The 16,673-nt window shown below is 43.3% G+C and overlaps 2 protein-coding genes and 1 non-coding gene across 3 annotated transcripts; 2 read left to right on the top strand and 1 right to left on the bottom strand.

Annotated features, from left to right (window-relative positions):
* Nucleotides 1-7,526: 7,526 nt before the first annotated feature.
* On the top strand, nt 7,527-7,645 carry LOC124173600. Its single transcript, XR_006868670.1, has one exon. It is a non-coding gene; the product is annotated as a 5S ribosomal RNA (ribosomal RNA).
* Nucleotides 7,646-13,591: 5,946 nt separating this feature from the next.
* Nucleotides 13,592-14,385, top strand: LOC124173589 (late histone H1-like). The gene has a single exon (XM_046553017.1). The coding sequence runs from the start codon at nt 13,592-13,594 to the stop codon at nt 14,312-14,314; it is 723 nt and encodes a 240-aa protein (XP_046408973.1). The 3' UTR covers nt 14,315-14,385.
* A 781-nt stretch (nt 14,386-15,166) lies between these two features.
* LOC124173590 (histone H3) lies at nt 15,167-15,709 on the bottom strand. Its single transcript, XM_046553019.1, has one exon. The coding sequence runs from the start codon at nt 15,634-15,636 to the stop codon at nt 15,226-15,228; it is 411 nt and encodes a 136-aa protein (XP_046408975.1). The 5' UTR covers nt 15,637-15,709; the 3' UTR covers nt 15,167-15,225.
* Between the last annotated feature and the right edge of the window lie 964 nt (nt 15,710-16,673).

Below are 16,673 nucleotides of genomic sequence, written 5' to 3'. Positions count from 1 at the left end.
TTACAATCAATTCCTTTTCTATATCCGATAAAATTCTTTTGGCCTCCGTGATGCTAATACTACGCTTTTCAAGTCACATGTTAACTTAACACAGCATTACCATAAAATGTTATCGTTGCTCCAAATAATTTAGTAGTTCCGCTGCCAAGAAGTTATGAAATATCACACAAGGAATTATATTCGGACGAAAGGAACGTTAACAATAATCAACGCCGGCTGACAGTGGAAATGCGGTGTGCACTATTCGATATCGCTGACTGCTTTCATAACAGCAGTCCAAATACATAGCATTACACTTATTATTAATCCGGATCCGCCAATGTACATAACTTCACACATACAGAGTATACGACCACGATGTAACACCGCAAACACTTCCATTAAAATATTCCGTAATAAATTTTGTTTTCCATATCCGATAAAATTCTTTTGGCCTCCGTGATGGTAACACTACGCTTTTCAAGTCACATGTCAACTTAACACAGCATTACCATAAAATGTTATCGTTGCTCCAAATAATTTAGTAGTTCCGCTGCCAAGACGTTATGAAATATCACACAAGGAATTATATTCGGACGAAAGGAACGTTAACAATAATCAACGCCGGCTGACAGTGGAAATGCGGTGTGCACTATTCCATATCGCTGACTGCTTTCATAACAGCAGTCCAAATACATAGCATTACACTTATTATTAATCCGGATCTGCCAATGTACATAACTTCACACATACAGAGTATACGACCACGATGTAACACCGCAAACACTTCCATTAAAATATTCCGTAATAAATCTTGTGACACCAAACAATCCGTTGCTAAGGAATTCGCGAAAAATATTCTTCCTTCAACTCCTTCGTCAACATTTCAAACAGTGCACAGTGCCTAAGATACAAAGTGCAAGGGAAAACCATCAACGTCTTAGCACATTCAAAGGCAAACACTTTTAAATTATGCCACGATTCACTCAACTTGTAACAATTAAGGACGCCACGACTAATTTCTGTTTTCTTAAGATGCACAATTAAACGCTGGGATCAATCAACCGTCATCATCGTCAAACAGTGTATTAATCACATCACAGTTCACTTTTCTACACAAAAGAGAAAGCCAAGGAATAACACAGACAACGATTATGAATGTAAAAAGTGGAAAAATAAGTAACAGCGTACTTACTCGGCTCTTCGGCTGTAGATCACAATCGCTGTTGTCAACACACTTCATTCCCGTTCATTTCACTAACTTTTCCTATGCATCCAGCGACACAGACACTTTCAATCCTTTCCTCACGATTGCCAAGCGTCACAAAGAACACTACAGAACCGGCGTTATGTCAGTTACAGCTGATAAACATTATACAATTATCACTGATATTAGTTACTCGCGACGTCTTCTCACTGCAGCTGCCGCAGCAAGAGCGATCGAGTGGTAATACAGATTCGGCCGCTAGATGGTGCGGGGGGAACCTCCAGCAGTCCACTGCGCGCATCGCTGTTGGGAATTAGGAATCGCGCGTGGGAAAGCAATTGGGATAATTATTCGCAACGCAGCGGCAATATGCGAATCCTTGCCATACCTAATGAACCATCGATTGTCAATTGTCGTGAACTATTAATGTTCTCCACAACAATGGCACGTCGAACGACCAAATCCCCGCCTTAAAGTCGCATATAATTTCGTAAATTAAGCCAAGATTCAAGCGCAATGTGGTGAACATTTGCATAATTGGAATATAGAGTACTCTTGTACCTCAAAATATCCACCAAAACGTACCTCATGATGCAGAGTCTTACGTGGTTTTCGACGATTTCCAAGCGATTTTAAACCAATATATCAAGTACGGATGTCACTGTTAACATTCGTATGGCGAAGAAAATGATGTAGCAATCAGGAATTACTGAAAGAGGCAGTACAATCTGGGAAATGTTTGTGAGTTTGCCTTTGACGTTTGAAAAGTAATTCCTCTACTACGTCCGATAACATTCCTTGGGCTCCGTTATGCTAACAGTTCGCTTTTAAAATCACATGTTAAGTTATCACAGCTTACCATAAAACTGCCCTAATTATTTACGTTATAATATCCCTGCCCTAATTATTTACGTTATTCCGCTGCCAAGAGAAAATGAAATAGCACAAAAGGAATTACATTCCCACGAAAGGAACGTTAAGAATAACCAAAGACGCCTGACGGTAGGAATGGGACGTGTAATCGTCAACATCGTTAATTGTTCTTTCATTGCACTTACTAGACTTAGCATTGACACGTATTACTAATCAAGATCTGGCAATTAACATCACTTCACTCATGCAAATTTAAGGACGACGATATAACACGCTAAACACTTCCATTTAATTATTCCGTATTCACTAATGTGAAACCAGCAATCCGTTGCTAAGGAAAACATTAGCGAAAAATATTCTTCCTTCCACTCTTTCGTCAACATTTCAAACAGTGCACAGTGCCTAAGATACAAAGTGCAAGGGAAAACCATCAACTTCTTGGAACAAAGAAAGGCAAACAATTTTAAATTAAGCCGCGATTCACTCAACTCGTAACAATTAAGGACGCCACGAATAATTTCGGTTTTCTTAGGATACACAATTACACGTTGGGATCAATCAACCGTCATCATCGTCAAACAGTGAATTAATCACTACACAGTTTACTTTTCCACACAAAAGAGAAACGCAAGGAACAACACAGTCGACGAATACGAGCGTGAAAAGTGTTTAAATAAGTAATAGCGTACTTACTCGGCTCGCTGGTTGTGGATCACAGTATTCACCTGCACGGCTATCAGAATCGCTGTTGTCATCACACTATTGATTCTCGTGCACTTCACTCACTTTTCCTATACATCCTTCGACACAGACACTTTCACTCATTTCCTCGCGTTTGCTGTGCGTCACAAAGAACACTACATAACCGGCGTTATGTGAGTAACCGCTGATAAACATGGACTAATTATAACTGTTAATAATTATTCGCGTCGTCTTCTCACGACAGCTACCGCTGCAAGAGTGATCAAGTAGTAATTCAGATTCCGCCAATAGATGGCGCAGGGGGCCTTTTCGCAGTCGCTCGCCGTGGACGTCCAGAGCGGAATTTGAAATATCGTCTCTCGGTGGGATTTCTTTCCCGGATTGCGACTCGTCGCAAATATGTGAACGCTAGCCATGATGAATGATTTATCGACTCATCCGCGGTCAATTGTCGTGAAATGCGGAAAACAAATGTTGTCATTTACAACAATGAAACACCACACTGTATTCCAACGACGCGAAGCACGGAATATCTGTAAATAATCCATTCATCAAACACAGTATCGTTTAAATGTACATGATCGGAACACGACCGCCTCGTAAATGATCATCTGCCAGTGAAGTGACGACTGTCAAGCGGTGTCTTTCCTCCGCCCGCGATTTCCATTTCATTTCGGCGATCGAAGGGAGCGGACCGCTTCGACTCAAGGCAGGAATACACTCCGTGCGGCTGACGATTCTCGGCATCGCGGGTGCAGGGCAGGGGGCCGCGAGGCAGAGAACATCTCGGCCGTAGGTGCTCGTCGCGAGACGAGGAACTTTACCATCGCATGGCATTGTGTGTGCTCTCGATGACACATCGCGCAGTGTCCTTATGACAAGAGTGGGTTCACGATCGCAGTACGGAAAGAGAAAACGCGATAACACGGATAAGCGGGGAAAGAACTCGGCTCGGTTATACCATAGGTGATTAGAAGTGATTCATTCATAAGCCGTGAATACCGGACCATTTCATTAGCATATTGATTCCGCGACGAATGCAGTGAGCGATTTAATTGTTAGTTACCGTTCCTTCCTACTCTGAAAATGTTTCGTGTCCGAGTTGCTGCTCGCAGTTGTCCACGATTCAATTTTACATATTCCCTAACGGTACCGTAAGTTCTTACTACATTTTCGCATGCCACGGTTAATGACAATCGTTCTCCAGCCATTGGAGTGAAGCGGAAATTACATTATTTCGCGAGCGATCGAAGAATTTCCTTATCTGAATAAATTATGTCTCGTGATTAGCCAGGTCTACTTTCCTTCCTCGATTGCACCCTACATACGTCAAATATCCTTCCTCTTATCAATAAGTAATATCGTTACTGTCTGCCATTGTCAACGACTTATCCTTAAACGGAACTCCCATAGTTGTACATATTCGCAGTACACGAGAGGAGTTCGCAGAGTTTCGGAGTATAGCCGTACATTTAGTCAGTAAAGGGAGGGAACCGATTAATTAATATCTTATGAATAGGCAATCCACATTTCTCTACATTCTATTAAAACGCACGGAACGAGTTAATCCGTAGCAATAAATATCCGTGCCGTCTGCCTTGTGAAATATGTTAATGAACACACTCGTCTCTTCCACAATGATTTTCAAATCATAACTTAATTATTTGGAAAGCTTTTCGTGACATTGAGCAGTTTCGCTTGAGCGCTGAACGATATAGTTACCCTTAGTAACGAAGTAATTTGGTTTCCTGTTGGCTGTTTGCTACACATAAACATTTCAATGCAAGACGTAACGCGAGTACAGCAAATAATGGAAACTTTGCGTCGCTAATTCTTTCAACATTACGTGCGACGTAACATAGCAACCAACGGTGGAAAATCATGGAATTCGCTTATCAAAAATGCCACTTCTTGCAACTACTGCTAATTTTTATTAATAGGGGAATATAATCAACAGATTTAGGCGTTACTTGGTGGAACGATGAGATATTCATGGTTAAATAAAAAACACAGTACTATTCCACAACCTTATATTTTTGCAGTCTACTAGTTTCAACGTTACAACGTCATTATCAAGACTAACATTACTTTAAAAGTTAGTCTTGATAATGACGTTGTAACGTTGAAACTAGTAGACTGCAAAAATATAAGGTTGTGGAATAGTACTGTGTTTTTTATTTAACCATGAATAATAGGGGAATGTTGTCTGCTTAATATAAATTGCCTCCCGAAGACATATAAGACACGGGAAAAAAAATTCTGTGGCCTGTAAGTTGACAAATAGCAATCCAATTTCATACACTTTATCCAAATCGTTTGCTGATTTCTACCGAATATTTTGATGTCCCTCGTGAACCGAAAACTTTGATAAATTTAGTCATAACTCCATAATTCTAACATAATTTTTTTTCGTGCACTGCATTGGAAACCATTCTTGCCATTGTGTTACTTCAGCATGTTAATTAGGAATGGTTTGCAAGGGAAATGCAGAAAAAGCGAGAATGTTATTGATATTCTCCCCTTCTTCGGTTACTAGTGAATGACTAAGTCTCGTATTAATATACCATAAATTAACTAATAACTAGCTGGTCGCCTATTTCGCACTTGGCTGCGAACTGTCCGAGTATGGTTCCGCCGCCGCCGCTAGATGGTGCGGCGTGCTTCTCCCGGCGATTCACAGACTTTCTCTGCGCACATCGGCCGACGGAAAGGCGGCTACTGAAATAAGAAACATTCCTTCGGGTAACCGCGCGGGTGAGAAAATCCCAGAGCGCCTATTTTCCCCTTCATTAAATCACGGGAATGAAAGAAAATTCTAAAATGTGATGCATCATTCCCAATGCAGTCCCCCGTGACTTTGAAATAAATTTTTAGCCGTGGTGGACACGGAATATCGCAAACACCTTTTCCATATACACCGGAGTCGCGTTAAATGCCGGAATCGTCTAAAATTATGCTCCCTCGTCACGAGCATTTTCTTTCGTTGCAGTTGGAAAGTATTACTTGGCGAATCGGATTATTCAGCGTCCTTATTGGAAGATGTATTTGTATCCCTCATTCTCTAATTCATTAATGAAGACTGTTTCAGAAAAAACCAGTGCGACGTAATCCATTTCGTGCAGTCAGTTATAAACATTTCCCTCCATACCGTTTCAAAGTTTTATTCGTCCACAAATTTTTTGTAACGCACTGTCTCTTCGTGCGAGGTTCCGCCACGTGGAAAGAATCCGGGGGTGGGGAAATTCTTGGGTCAACGAAGACAACTTTCCTGGGAACCCGTGTGTGGGGTAGTTCCCACGCTTGGATCCGGGTGGTGGGGGACGGGTTCCCCCACCACGAACCTAAACGCAGCGAGTGGGGCAGGGGACGCCGGGAAGAAAAAAAGAAGTTCCAAGGGGCGAATTTTTCAAAAGACGCAATGGCCTCCTTCGTTTGTTTCCCGTCGACGTAAAAAGTGAGTAAGTGTTTTCTATTCATGGCATCATTCAATACCTGCCGTATCGAAAGACTTGCACGCGAGGATAATCACTCCAATGACAGCAACACATACTTTCATGGCATAGCACCATTAAAAATGTGGAAAGGTAATCGACTGCCATTAATGGAAGTAGGGTTTTGCAAGGCTTCGAGATAACGTGTAATACTTGAAAAAAAAAACGCTCAATGTATAACGTTCCCTCGTCAACAGTACACTTTCATTACTTTCACGCAATAGTCATGTCGAGGAATTTATCAATCAATGATCGGTGTACACGTCCAATGAAGTATTTCCATAGCGCAAGTGAAATTTTAGGGTTGGAAATATTTCCGTCGGGCATACGTTTCACGAAAGCAAATGCCAGTCGCCCGCCTGTATGGGAACATGAAGGGGACTCTTGTTCCCACGGTCGGAAATGGTGGTGGGGGAAGGTACGTCTCCCCGACCGAGAAGCGGCAGCGTGTGACGTAAGCAACTGTCGGTAGGGGAGAACTTTGAATCGAGGTCGGCTCCCTGCCAACGGACAGAGTTTTTGAAGGGGCGCAGTATCGTTCGTCATTCCTCCACGTAAATGTTACGAAATCGGTTCGCATCACAGGGGCAGTAATGCCACCTCATAATCGCAATTGGGAAAAAGAGTGAAGCACGATAAGCGAGGAAGGATAACAACTTCCAATCCGTAATATAACTTGGAGTATAACCACGAATTCCTGTCTCCGTGGCAGTGTGTTGGCATTGGGAGATAGATAAATGACATAAAGAAAAATGTATGAATGTAGGGTTTAAACATTATGTTCCAAGAATGGTGAAAACGATTTTTTACACGTTGCTTAACCAACAAAGAGCATAACACCGTCAAGTCCGGAAAATGTTGATGAAGAAATTGGAACGACAAGAATTATCTTTCTCAAATTAATTCCCTCGTTACGCATTACATAATCCTCTTTTGCCAGAAAATTTCTTTGAAGAAGTAAATGCATCCCTTGCGTTACATCGATCATTAAACAGTCGAAACAACAACAGGCGACATTTAACAATGGATTAAAGCTGAAACGAATCGCCATTACACCAAAAAGCACACCGTTACGAAAGACATTTTTCATAAACACATTTTCAAAGATGGACCAAAAGATATAACGGAATTGAGAATTGCTTAAGCATCAAGGGACTGTTGTCTGGAAATGGTAACTATTCAACAGAAACAAAAGCAGATACAACCGCGAAGAAACCAGATCTTCCTTCGATTCTCAAGTCATGATAACTTTTTGAGGATTCGGTCATGTACTCGCCAACGGCCATACCACGTACAATTCACCGGTTCTCGTTCGATCACCGAAGTTAAACTACGTAGGGCCCGGATAGTACTTGGACGGGTGACCGCCTGGGAATACCGGGTGCTGTTGGCATTACTTTTATTCTTGAACTTGTTTAAAAAAATATTTTCAATCACCTACCGCGAGCAATGCAGAGCCGGAATATGCCGCGAAAATTTCTTTTGAGAAAGAAAGGTCACTATGTGAAATATTTTCTACATATTTTATTCGCGTGTTTCAAGAGTGACATTAACGTAGCGTTGGAGAGGAAAGGCTTTGGGAAAAATCCATTTTCAGTCATTACTGCAATCACTTCCTCGGAATTTATTCCCTAATGCGAGAGTTTCGTTGACTCCGATATGTGGTGAATGAGAGAAATAGGTTTGGGAATAATTTTAATTTGCATGCCACGCGACATTTTCCTTCGATCCTCGGTTATCACAGCGGGATTACATACTCTAAAGGCATGGAAATCGGCTTCCGCTTCCCGGTGTCCATTGGGAGATGGCGTGCAGAGGGTTTTTCATTGAATTATTAAAAATAGTTTAAACTACCCAAGTAATTAATAACGGTCATTTTCAGAAAAGATAAGGTTTGAAGATTGTTATCATACCATCGATGTTCAACGGTACATCTCCCTAACCATCCCACGGTACGTTTTCGCGAAAGCACGAAATTTCGATGCTCGATCAACAATACGCCATTACCTTGGCAACGAGGCAAGACGAGAATCAACAACACAGGCGTACGGGTAATGACAGCGCAGCACTCATTGACGTGGAATTAGTTACATTTCTTGGTTAAACGTGGCATTCTCGGATGGTATAATACATTGTATCGTATGCTGGACTCATCGCCTGCCGTTTCACGGAACCGTGTCTCGGGAGGTGGTGCGCCCTAGTGGCAGTTGCGGAACTATCGGCTAGGATTCTTGCATCACGCAAGAACCTCACGGAATTTGAGTAAAAATTGTAGGTATTAAAACGCAATGTGGAAGTGGTACTCGTCGCAAACACTGTGACAAGTGTTCCCTAATGTGCAAGTGAAGTCCCCGTGTCGATGTTGTCCCCGTGTTTGTGAAATGTATGGTAGAAGAAAGGCGGCGCAAAGTGAAGTGTTGGAAGGCGACAGAGGAAAAATTCGGAAAATAAATCCGTTATTGCGTGTGACTGAGAAAATGTGTTAACGCGAAGAAATTGGTAGTGCATACTTTCATGTGAATGTGGTAATTATGTCGTTGCATTGCAAATACAACCAATACATCATTTGTTTGTTCAGGCTGAAGTTGGCCGATGTGTAGGAGTTTGCTGATAAGAAAGGCAAACGATAGGGAAATGTGGGGCGTAATGCAGTGAATTCATACATTAATTCTTTCCATAAATTACTGATCATGTTATTAGTTAAAGGCTGGGCGTCGTTAGGGAAATATAATTTTCATGGTTAAATGTTGGAATGAGCTGTTATGTTGTCAACGCTTCGAGAGTACACAAACTGTGTCATTATGGAAATTAGTTTGTTTTATGCAATTAAACTGGTCAGGAATAAGTGGTTTACCTTTCTTAGCATTTGAAAAGGTATGTGATGGAAATCGATACCCAAGGAGAGATATCATGATAGGTGAAGTTTGCAATTTGAAAACAAGTCTTAATTGTCGGGGCATTATGCAGAATAACATTGCTATTTGATGTTCGGAAATTGTAAAACTTGACTGGAGTATGCGTTTTAGGAAGTGTATCAATGGAAGCGTTAGTCCATGGCGATAGTTTGGGAATAGAATGATGATTGGGGGAATGTTGATATGTGCAGTTGTGGCATCAGGGCTTGGAGATTACATAATATGTGATATAAATGAAATTGTAATGAGTCGTGCAATGAAACTCGTCAGGAATACGTGCATTAACTCTTCCTTCGTTTTAAAAGTGAACTGGTGTTAATCCGTGAAAGAACATAGTTTTGATAAGGGAACGGCAGACATTTGTGTGGCTGAGTAAATGAAATTCCAATTGTGATATTCAAAATTATTCATAAAAACCATAATTACCGAGGGATTCTGACGGGATGCATTCTAAAACGTTAACAATAGTAAAACATACATTAGTGTCGAGTTTCGTAGCGTTAGAGTAATTAGTTTAAAAAATATTCCGGTTGAAGTGACTGAAATATTGCAGAGGCTAAATATTGAATAACAACATTATGTCCTATAGACAGTGAAAACCAGCGGATTCTGGTGGGACAAGTTTTAAAACAATAGGAGAGATAAGGCAATTGTCGGTGACGAGTGTCAGTGCGATTGAATCAATGGTTGAATTAATATGTTACAATGTGTGTATGACATAATGACATTAAATGTGTCATACTCAAAATTATTCATAAAAACCATAATTACCGAGGGATTTTGACGGGATGCGTTTTAAAACGTTAACAATAGTAAAACATACGTTAGTGTCGAGTTTCGTAGCGTTAGAGTAATTAGTTTAAAAAATATTCCAGTTGTAGTGACTGAAATATTGCAGAGGCTAAATAATGAATAACAATATTATGTCCTATAAACAGTGAAAACCAGCGGATTTCGGTGGGACAAGTTTTAAAACAATAGGAGAAATAAGGCAATTGTCGGTGACGAGTGTCAGTGCGATTGAATTAATGGTTGAATTAATATGTTAAAATGTGTGTATGACAAAATGACATTAAATGTGTCACACTCAAAATTATTCATAAAAACCATAATAACCGAGGGATTTTGACGGGATGCGTTTTAAAACGTGAACAATAGTAAAACATACGTCAGTGTCGAGTTTCGTAGCGTTAGAGTAATTAGTTTAAAAAATATTCCGGTTGAAGTGACTGAAATATTGCAGAGGCTAAATATTGAAAAACAACATTATGTCCTATAGACAGTGAAAACCAGCGGATTTTGGTGGGACAAGTTTTAAAACAATAGGAGAGATAAGGCAATTGTCGGTGACGAGTGTCAGTGCGATTGAATCAATGGTTGAATTAATATGTTACAATGTGTGTATGACATAATGACATTAAATGTGTCATACTGAAAATTATTCATAAAAACCATAATTACCGAGGGATTTTGACGGGATGCGTTTTAAAACGTTAACAATAGTAAAACATACGTTAGTGTCGAGTTTCGTAGCGTTAGAGTAATTAGTTTAAAAAATATTCCGGTTGAAGTGACTGAAATATTGCAGAGGCTAAATATTGAATAACAACATTATGTCCTATAGACAGTGAAAACCAGCGGATTTTGGTGGGACAAGTTTTAAAACAATAGGAGAGATAAGGCAATTGTCGGTGACGAGTGTCAGTGCGATTGAATCAATGGTTGAATTAATATGTTACAATGTGTGTATGACAAAATGACATTAAATGTGTCACACTCAAAATTATTCATAAAAACCATAATTACCGAGGGATTTTGATGGGAGACATTTTAAAACGTTCTTAAAGTGAAAACAAACATTATTGAGGAGTATCATAGTCTCTGAATGAATACTTTCAAAATACGCCATTTTTTGGGTTGAAAGTAAGCGAAGACTGAATTTTCAATATCAGCATTATGTCATATGAACAGTAAAAACCAGTGGATTTTGATGGGACCGGTTTTAAAACGACAAGAAAATTAAGACAAATATTCGTGACAAGTGTCAGTGCAACGGAGTAAATAGTTTTAAAAATGTGTTACAGTCGCTAATGAGTTAATCAAATTTCCATTTTCATACTCAAAATTATTTCTAAAAACCATAATTACCGTGGGATTTGGACGGGAGACGTTTCAAAACTTAGGTGTATTCAAAAAGAACATTATAGCGGAGTTCCGTAGCCACAGAATGAATACTTTGAAAAATATCCCATATTATGTGTCTGACAGCAAATGCTGATTTTTCAATATCAACGTTATGTCATAGGAACAGTAAAAACCAGTGAATTTTGATGGGACCGGTTTTAAAACGACAAGGAAATTAAGGCAATTATTCGTGACTAGTGTCAGTGCGACTGATTCCATGGTTTAAGAAATATATTGTAATCCGTTGCTGACAAAAACAAATTTCCAATGCCATACTCCAAATTATTCATAAAAAGCAATAATTACAGAGGGATTTGGACGGGAGACGTTTTAGAACGTTAACATAAATTGAAACAAACATTATCGTGGACCTTCAGTGCGACGGAATTGAAAATTTCAACAATGTTCCATGCTCTGTGCCCGTCACATTGCAAAGTGTCCGTTTAAACTCAACAAGTGAGCGTGGAAACCACACTTCCGGTCGGATTTTCACGAGGCACGTTTTAAAACGTGCAGAAAAATGACAATTAATTATTTGGAGACAAAGTTCGACAGAATAATAGCTACGTTAATGCCACATACGTGGCTACTGCGACAGCGCACGATGTATTCGTCGTAGGCGTGTGACATTTCGTCATAACATGCAGATTGTCACTTCATGCATTGCAATAGGGATATGTGAAGTTCGAAAGGAATAACTCCGAAGTCGTACTCGCTCTTTTCCTTCGTAATTCCGCAATCAGACAGTGAAATGCATCGGAAATATTGACGAACGAAGTAAGTCAAAGGAAAATTGATTTGCCAAAAGAGGTAATTGTAAGAATGCCGAAACAACAAATACCACGTTTCAGGAAATAGCAAAGTTAGGTTTAAAACTTGGACGTTACCGTAGAGAGTGGAATTAATCCACAGAACAATGTACGAAAAACTAAAAAGGGAAAGTTATCGATCGGCGATGTGAAGGGTACATCTTTTCCCTTGCACGTCCGCATTCACGAATACACGTTCCTGCGGGAAAGACACATCATTTCCAATCCCGAAGTGGCGTGTGGTAATTTAAGTAATACGTGTAACGCGCTACGTCGTCACAATGTTGTAGGGAACGGTAATTCATTTTCACAAAAGTCATTCAAAATCAGCCTTCTCACACACAGAAAATCGCAGTCATCAATTTCCAGAATCGCACGCTAGACCAGAAATATCCTGCGACTCGAGTATGGAAAAGCCAGCCTCACTCGACAATCCCTCCCGTCGAGGCGTAATTTTTTTTTCACCAACCTTTCGCAATCCCTGCCCAGGAATCAAATTCACCACATTCCCCCCCAGAATAGGCACAGAAAGCGCACGGAGTGAAACGAACGGGGCGAACCGAAAACCGTAGGAGCGTCAAACGGAGTCATTCCATTTCCTTCGAATATCACGACTCGCGGCGCAATCGGAATACTCTCGCGACATTCAGCCCCCGCCGGAAAGGGGAAACGATAATCGAGTGCCGCCGTTTGCGGAATAACGGCACGAGAACAAAAATTATGGACATTCGTCCGCTTCTCCCGGGGATCGCGGGTTCGCGGCAGCGCGAACGATCGCAGTCGCACGCGGAAAGAGTGATTTCGGCGTCGCGAAAAGGCGAGATCGAGGGAAACAGTCGCGTTTCGGCGACGCCGAAGTGGCGTCTCGATCGTCGATCGAAATCGCCGCAAACTCGGATCGAAAAGTGCAACAGACGAATGCACAACCGCGGATCGAGTCGTCGCGACACGACGCCGATCCGTCCGACAGGCACATCTTCCGACCATCGTTCTCCGTCCGCGGGGCGCCGTCCAGACCGGCGCCGGCGTGCCGGCACACGCAGGAAGGTTCAGAGAAACGGCGAGGCAGGTCGCCGATCGACCACGCGAACCCGCGACGCCACGGCGACACTTTAATTATCGGGTCGGAAGGCGCGCCGGTGACATGCCGTATTTCGCTCGGGCGCCGCGGCGCCCGCGACGTTCCGGTCGCCGACGGCGGGCCGCCCGCGCGCGGCCGGGACTGTCGCCTCGCGCGTCGAGATCGGACGCCGACGTCGGAGCCGCCGGCGCCGTCCGAAACGATAAAGTGCGAGACGAAGTCGAGTACAAAGATTCGAAGGAGAACGCCGACGACAAGTTCGACAGCGGCGAACGCGCTCCGAAATGGTACGATATCTCGAAGGTGGGAAACGCGAAATTTTGAAATTTTCATACCTCTCGTCCGAGACCATGGCAGACGCTACCGCAGCAGCCGCAGCAGCGCCCCCGGCGGCCCAGCCGTCCGGCACCGCAGCCGTCAAGCCCCTGCCCGCCGCATCCGCAGCATCCAAGAAGGCCAGCAAGGGCGCCGCCTCCAAGAAGGCCCGTGCAAAGCCCTCGCATCCACCGACCTCCGAGATGGTCAACAACGCCGTCAAGAGCCTCAAGGAACGCGGCGGCTCCTCCCTCCAGGCCATCAAGAAGTACATCGCCGCCTCCTACAAGGTCGACGCCGAGAAGCTCTCCCCCTTCATCAAGAAGTACCTCAAGTCCGCCGTCACCTCCGGCACACTCGTACAGACCAAGGGCAAGGGAGCGTCGGGGTCCTTCAAGCTGAGCTCCACCACGCTGAAGGACAAGGCTGCACCCGCTGCAGCCAAGGCGAAGAAGACCGCAGCCAAGAAGACCGCCGCGGCCAAGAAGCCCAAGCCCGCGAAGAAGGAGAAGGCTGCCACCAAGCGGTCCGCGCCCAAGGAGCGCTCCAAGTCCGCGCCTCCCGCGAAGAAGGCAAAGAAAGCAGACAAGCCCAAGAAGAAGCCCGCAGCAGCCAAGCCAGCGGCGAAGGCAGCAAAGTCCCCATCGAAGGCGAAGAAGGCGCCCACCAAGCCCAAGGCGCCCAAGCCCAAGAAGACGCCCACCAAGCCCAAGCCCGCGGCAGCAAAGAAGGCCGCCGCCGCCCCCAAGAAGAAGTGAGCGACCGAACCTCGCAGGTTCACCGAACTTCGATGTACGCGAAGTTCAATTTAGGCCCTCTTAAGGGCCATCAAGTCATACAGATGACTATTTTCCATGCTTAAAACAAAATTCCAAACTCCTTCACCTTACCCAGTAAAGTTTCAAACCTTACCCATTGAAGGAAATGAGTAGATGGACAATATTCCTTCTACAAATCCGCTAATTTTACGTCAAATTAATGCACCTTCCATTGAAGGTTGTCAGATAATTTTTTGGCAGTAAAAATTTACCTATGAAACTAAGTTTCGAAAGAGACGTCTGCTGCAGCAGAAAGCCTGATTGCTCAAAAGAATGAAGTATTTGCGTATCACATATTTGCAACCAAGACGGTCGATTGTTGAAAACAATGAAATCTTGGCGAATGTCATTGTTGCATTAGTATTTTCCGTGACAATACTGCTGGCTGAAAACAATCGTCGCGCATGGCAACATCTCCTAACGACGTTTTTTGAGTTCGAGAGATGCCTACATTGTCGTAACTCGATAAAGGATTGAGTGTACTCCTGACTTTGTTATTCTGATAGATCTTCGTAATTTCCGTTACTTATGAAATTTAAATTGCCATTCTGTAAAGATAGCATTTTCCGTCAGGAAACTACCAGGATGCCAAGCACTCCATCTGCAAAAAAACATCTTTTCATAAGTTTTATTCATATCTTCCAGTATTCATTTCAACTATTTTTCATTAGTTAATTATAATTATCATTAATTACAACTTTATTATTTTTTCATTCTCTTTCAGATTTTCTTTATGAAATATTATTTCATTCTCGTCGATGTAAGCAATGGGAAACAATCGTCTGTATGACGTCTAGTCCTGAAAAGGACTTTTGTTTTTGTGCCGACAAGAAGTCGACAGCGACGACGATCTAAGCGCGCTCTCCGCGGATACGGCGTGCCAGCTGGATGTCCTTTGGCATGATGGTAACGCGCTTGGCGTGGATGGCGCACAGGTTGGTGTCCTCGAAAAGACCCACGAGGTAGGCCTCGGACGCCTCCTGCAAAGCCATGACGGCGGAGCTCTGGAAGCGGAGGTCGGTCTTGAAGTCCTGGGCGATCTCACGGACCAGGCGCTGGAAGGGCAGCTTGCGGATCAGAAGCTCGGTGCTCTTCTGGTATCTCCTGATCTCTCGGAGGGCCACGGTACCTGGGCGATACCTGTGGGGCTTCTTCACTCCACCGGTGGCCGGCGCGCTCTTGCGAGCGGCCTTGGTGGCCAGCTGCTTCCTGGGGGCTTTGCCTCCGGTCGACTTACGGGCTGTCTGCTTGGTACGTGCCATTTTCCTGTCGGGAAAGTAACTAACCTGGGCGATTTCTCGACCCAATATATTGGCATGAGTGTGTAGACTCTTACATGTGCCGAAATGTGATTGGCTGAGAGTGCGAGACCGTCGAAAGACGTTATAAAAAGAAAGCAGAACGTGGCGCAATTGTATGCAACAAAAAAATGATAAAATTGTGTAAAAATCAAAAAAGAAATGTTATAAAAATATTTGAAGTGTCATTTTGGGGCCACTCAGGGCCGTTTCACGGCTTCAGTCGCCGTTAGTATGTAGTCTTGTTAACTTTAGAGTGCTTTTGCACATGCTCACTAGAAGCCTGTCTTTCTAATTCTCCTTCACTAACACTGGAAAGGTAACACTGGTCCCTATACACTTAAATCGTCAATTTTCCCTGATTTTCGCACTTGCGAAAAAATCACCGCCGCCGAAGAGGTGGTATATATACTCACCGGAGGCTGGATGGATAAAGGGTATAAAAGCCCATCAAAATTGGCCCTACGTGGGAGACGTCACCGTCGACGACTGCCTGACATCTGATCACCTCCCTTTTTCTTTCCCTTTCAGGTGGGTCAAGCATCGTGGGAACTACGTCTTTGAAACCCCGGACTGGAAGAAAGTGGACTGGCAAGCCTTCAACGGGACGGTACGACAAAAAACTACACCTGCAGAAGAAATCCACACAGTTGCAGAAGTGGACGAGGCAATAGCAACAATGGAAGCAGCCTTCCACGAAGCAGTCGCAGCCATACCAATGAGGAAGATCGACACCGCATGCCCTCCCCTGGCTCCGCATATCGTCCGCAGGATAAAAGAAAAACGGGCGCTCTACAGGGAATGGATTAAAACCAAAGACCCAGCTATGAAACAGGAGTGGAACCGGCAAAACGCCATCATCAGGCAGAACGTCATCCAGACGAAAGAGAAGGCATGGGCCGCCGCCTGCAAGAAACTGGACTACCGGGACGGAGGGGCATTTTGGCGGAAATTTAAAATACTCACAGGCCAGATGACGAACACGCCTGTCTCCCTAAAAG

Source organism: Ischnura elegans, unplaced genomic scaffold, assembly GCF_921293095.1.
Source record: "Ischnura elegans unplaced genomic scaffold, ioIscEleg1.1, whole genome shotgun sequence".
Taxonomy (NCBI): Eukaryota; Metazoa; Arthropoda; class Insecta; order Odonata; family Coenagrionidae; genus Ischnura; species Ischnura elegans.
The sequence above is the reverse complement of the archived record's forward strand: the minus strand, read 5'-3'. Positions and strand labels throughout refer to the sequence as shown.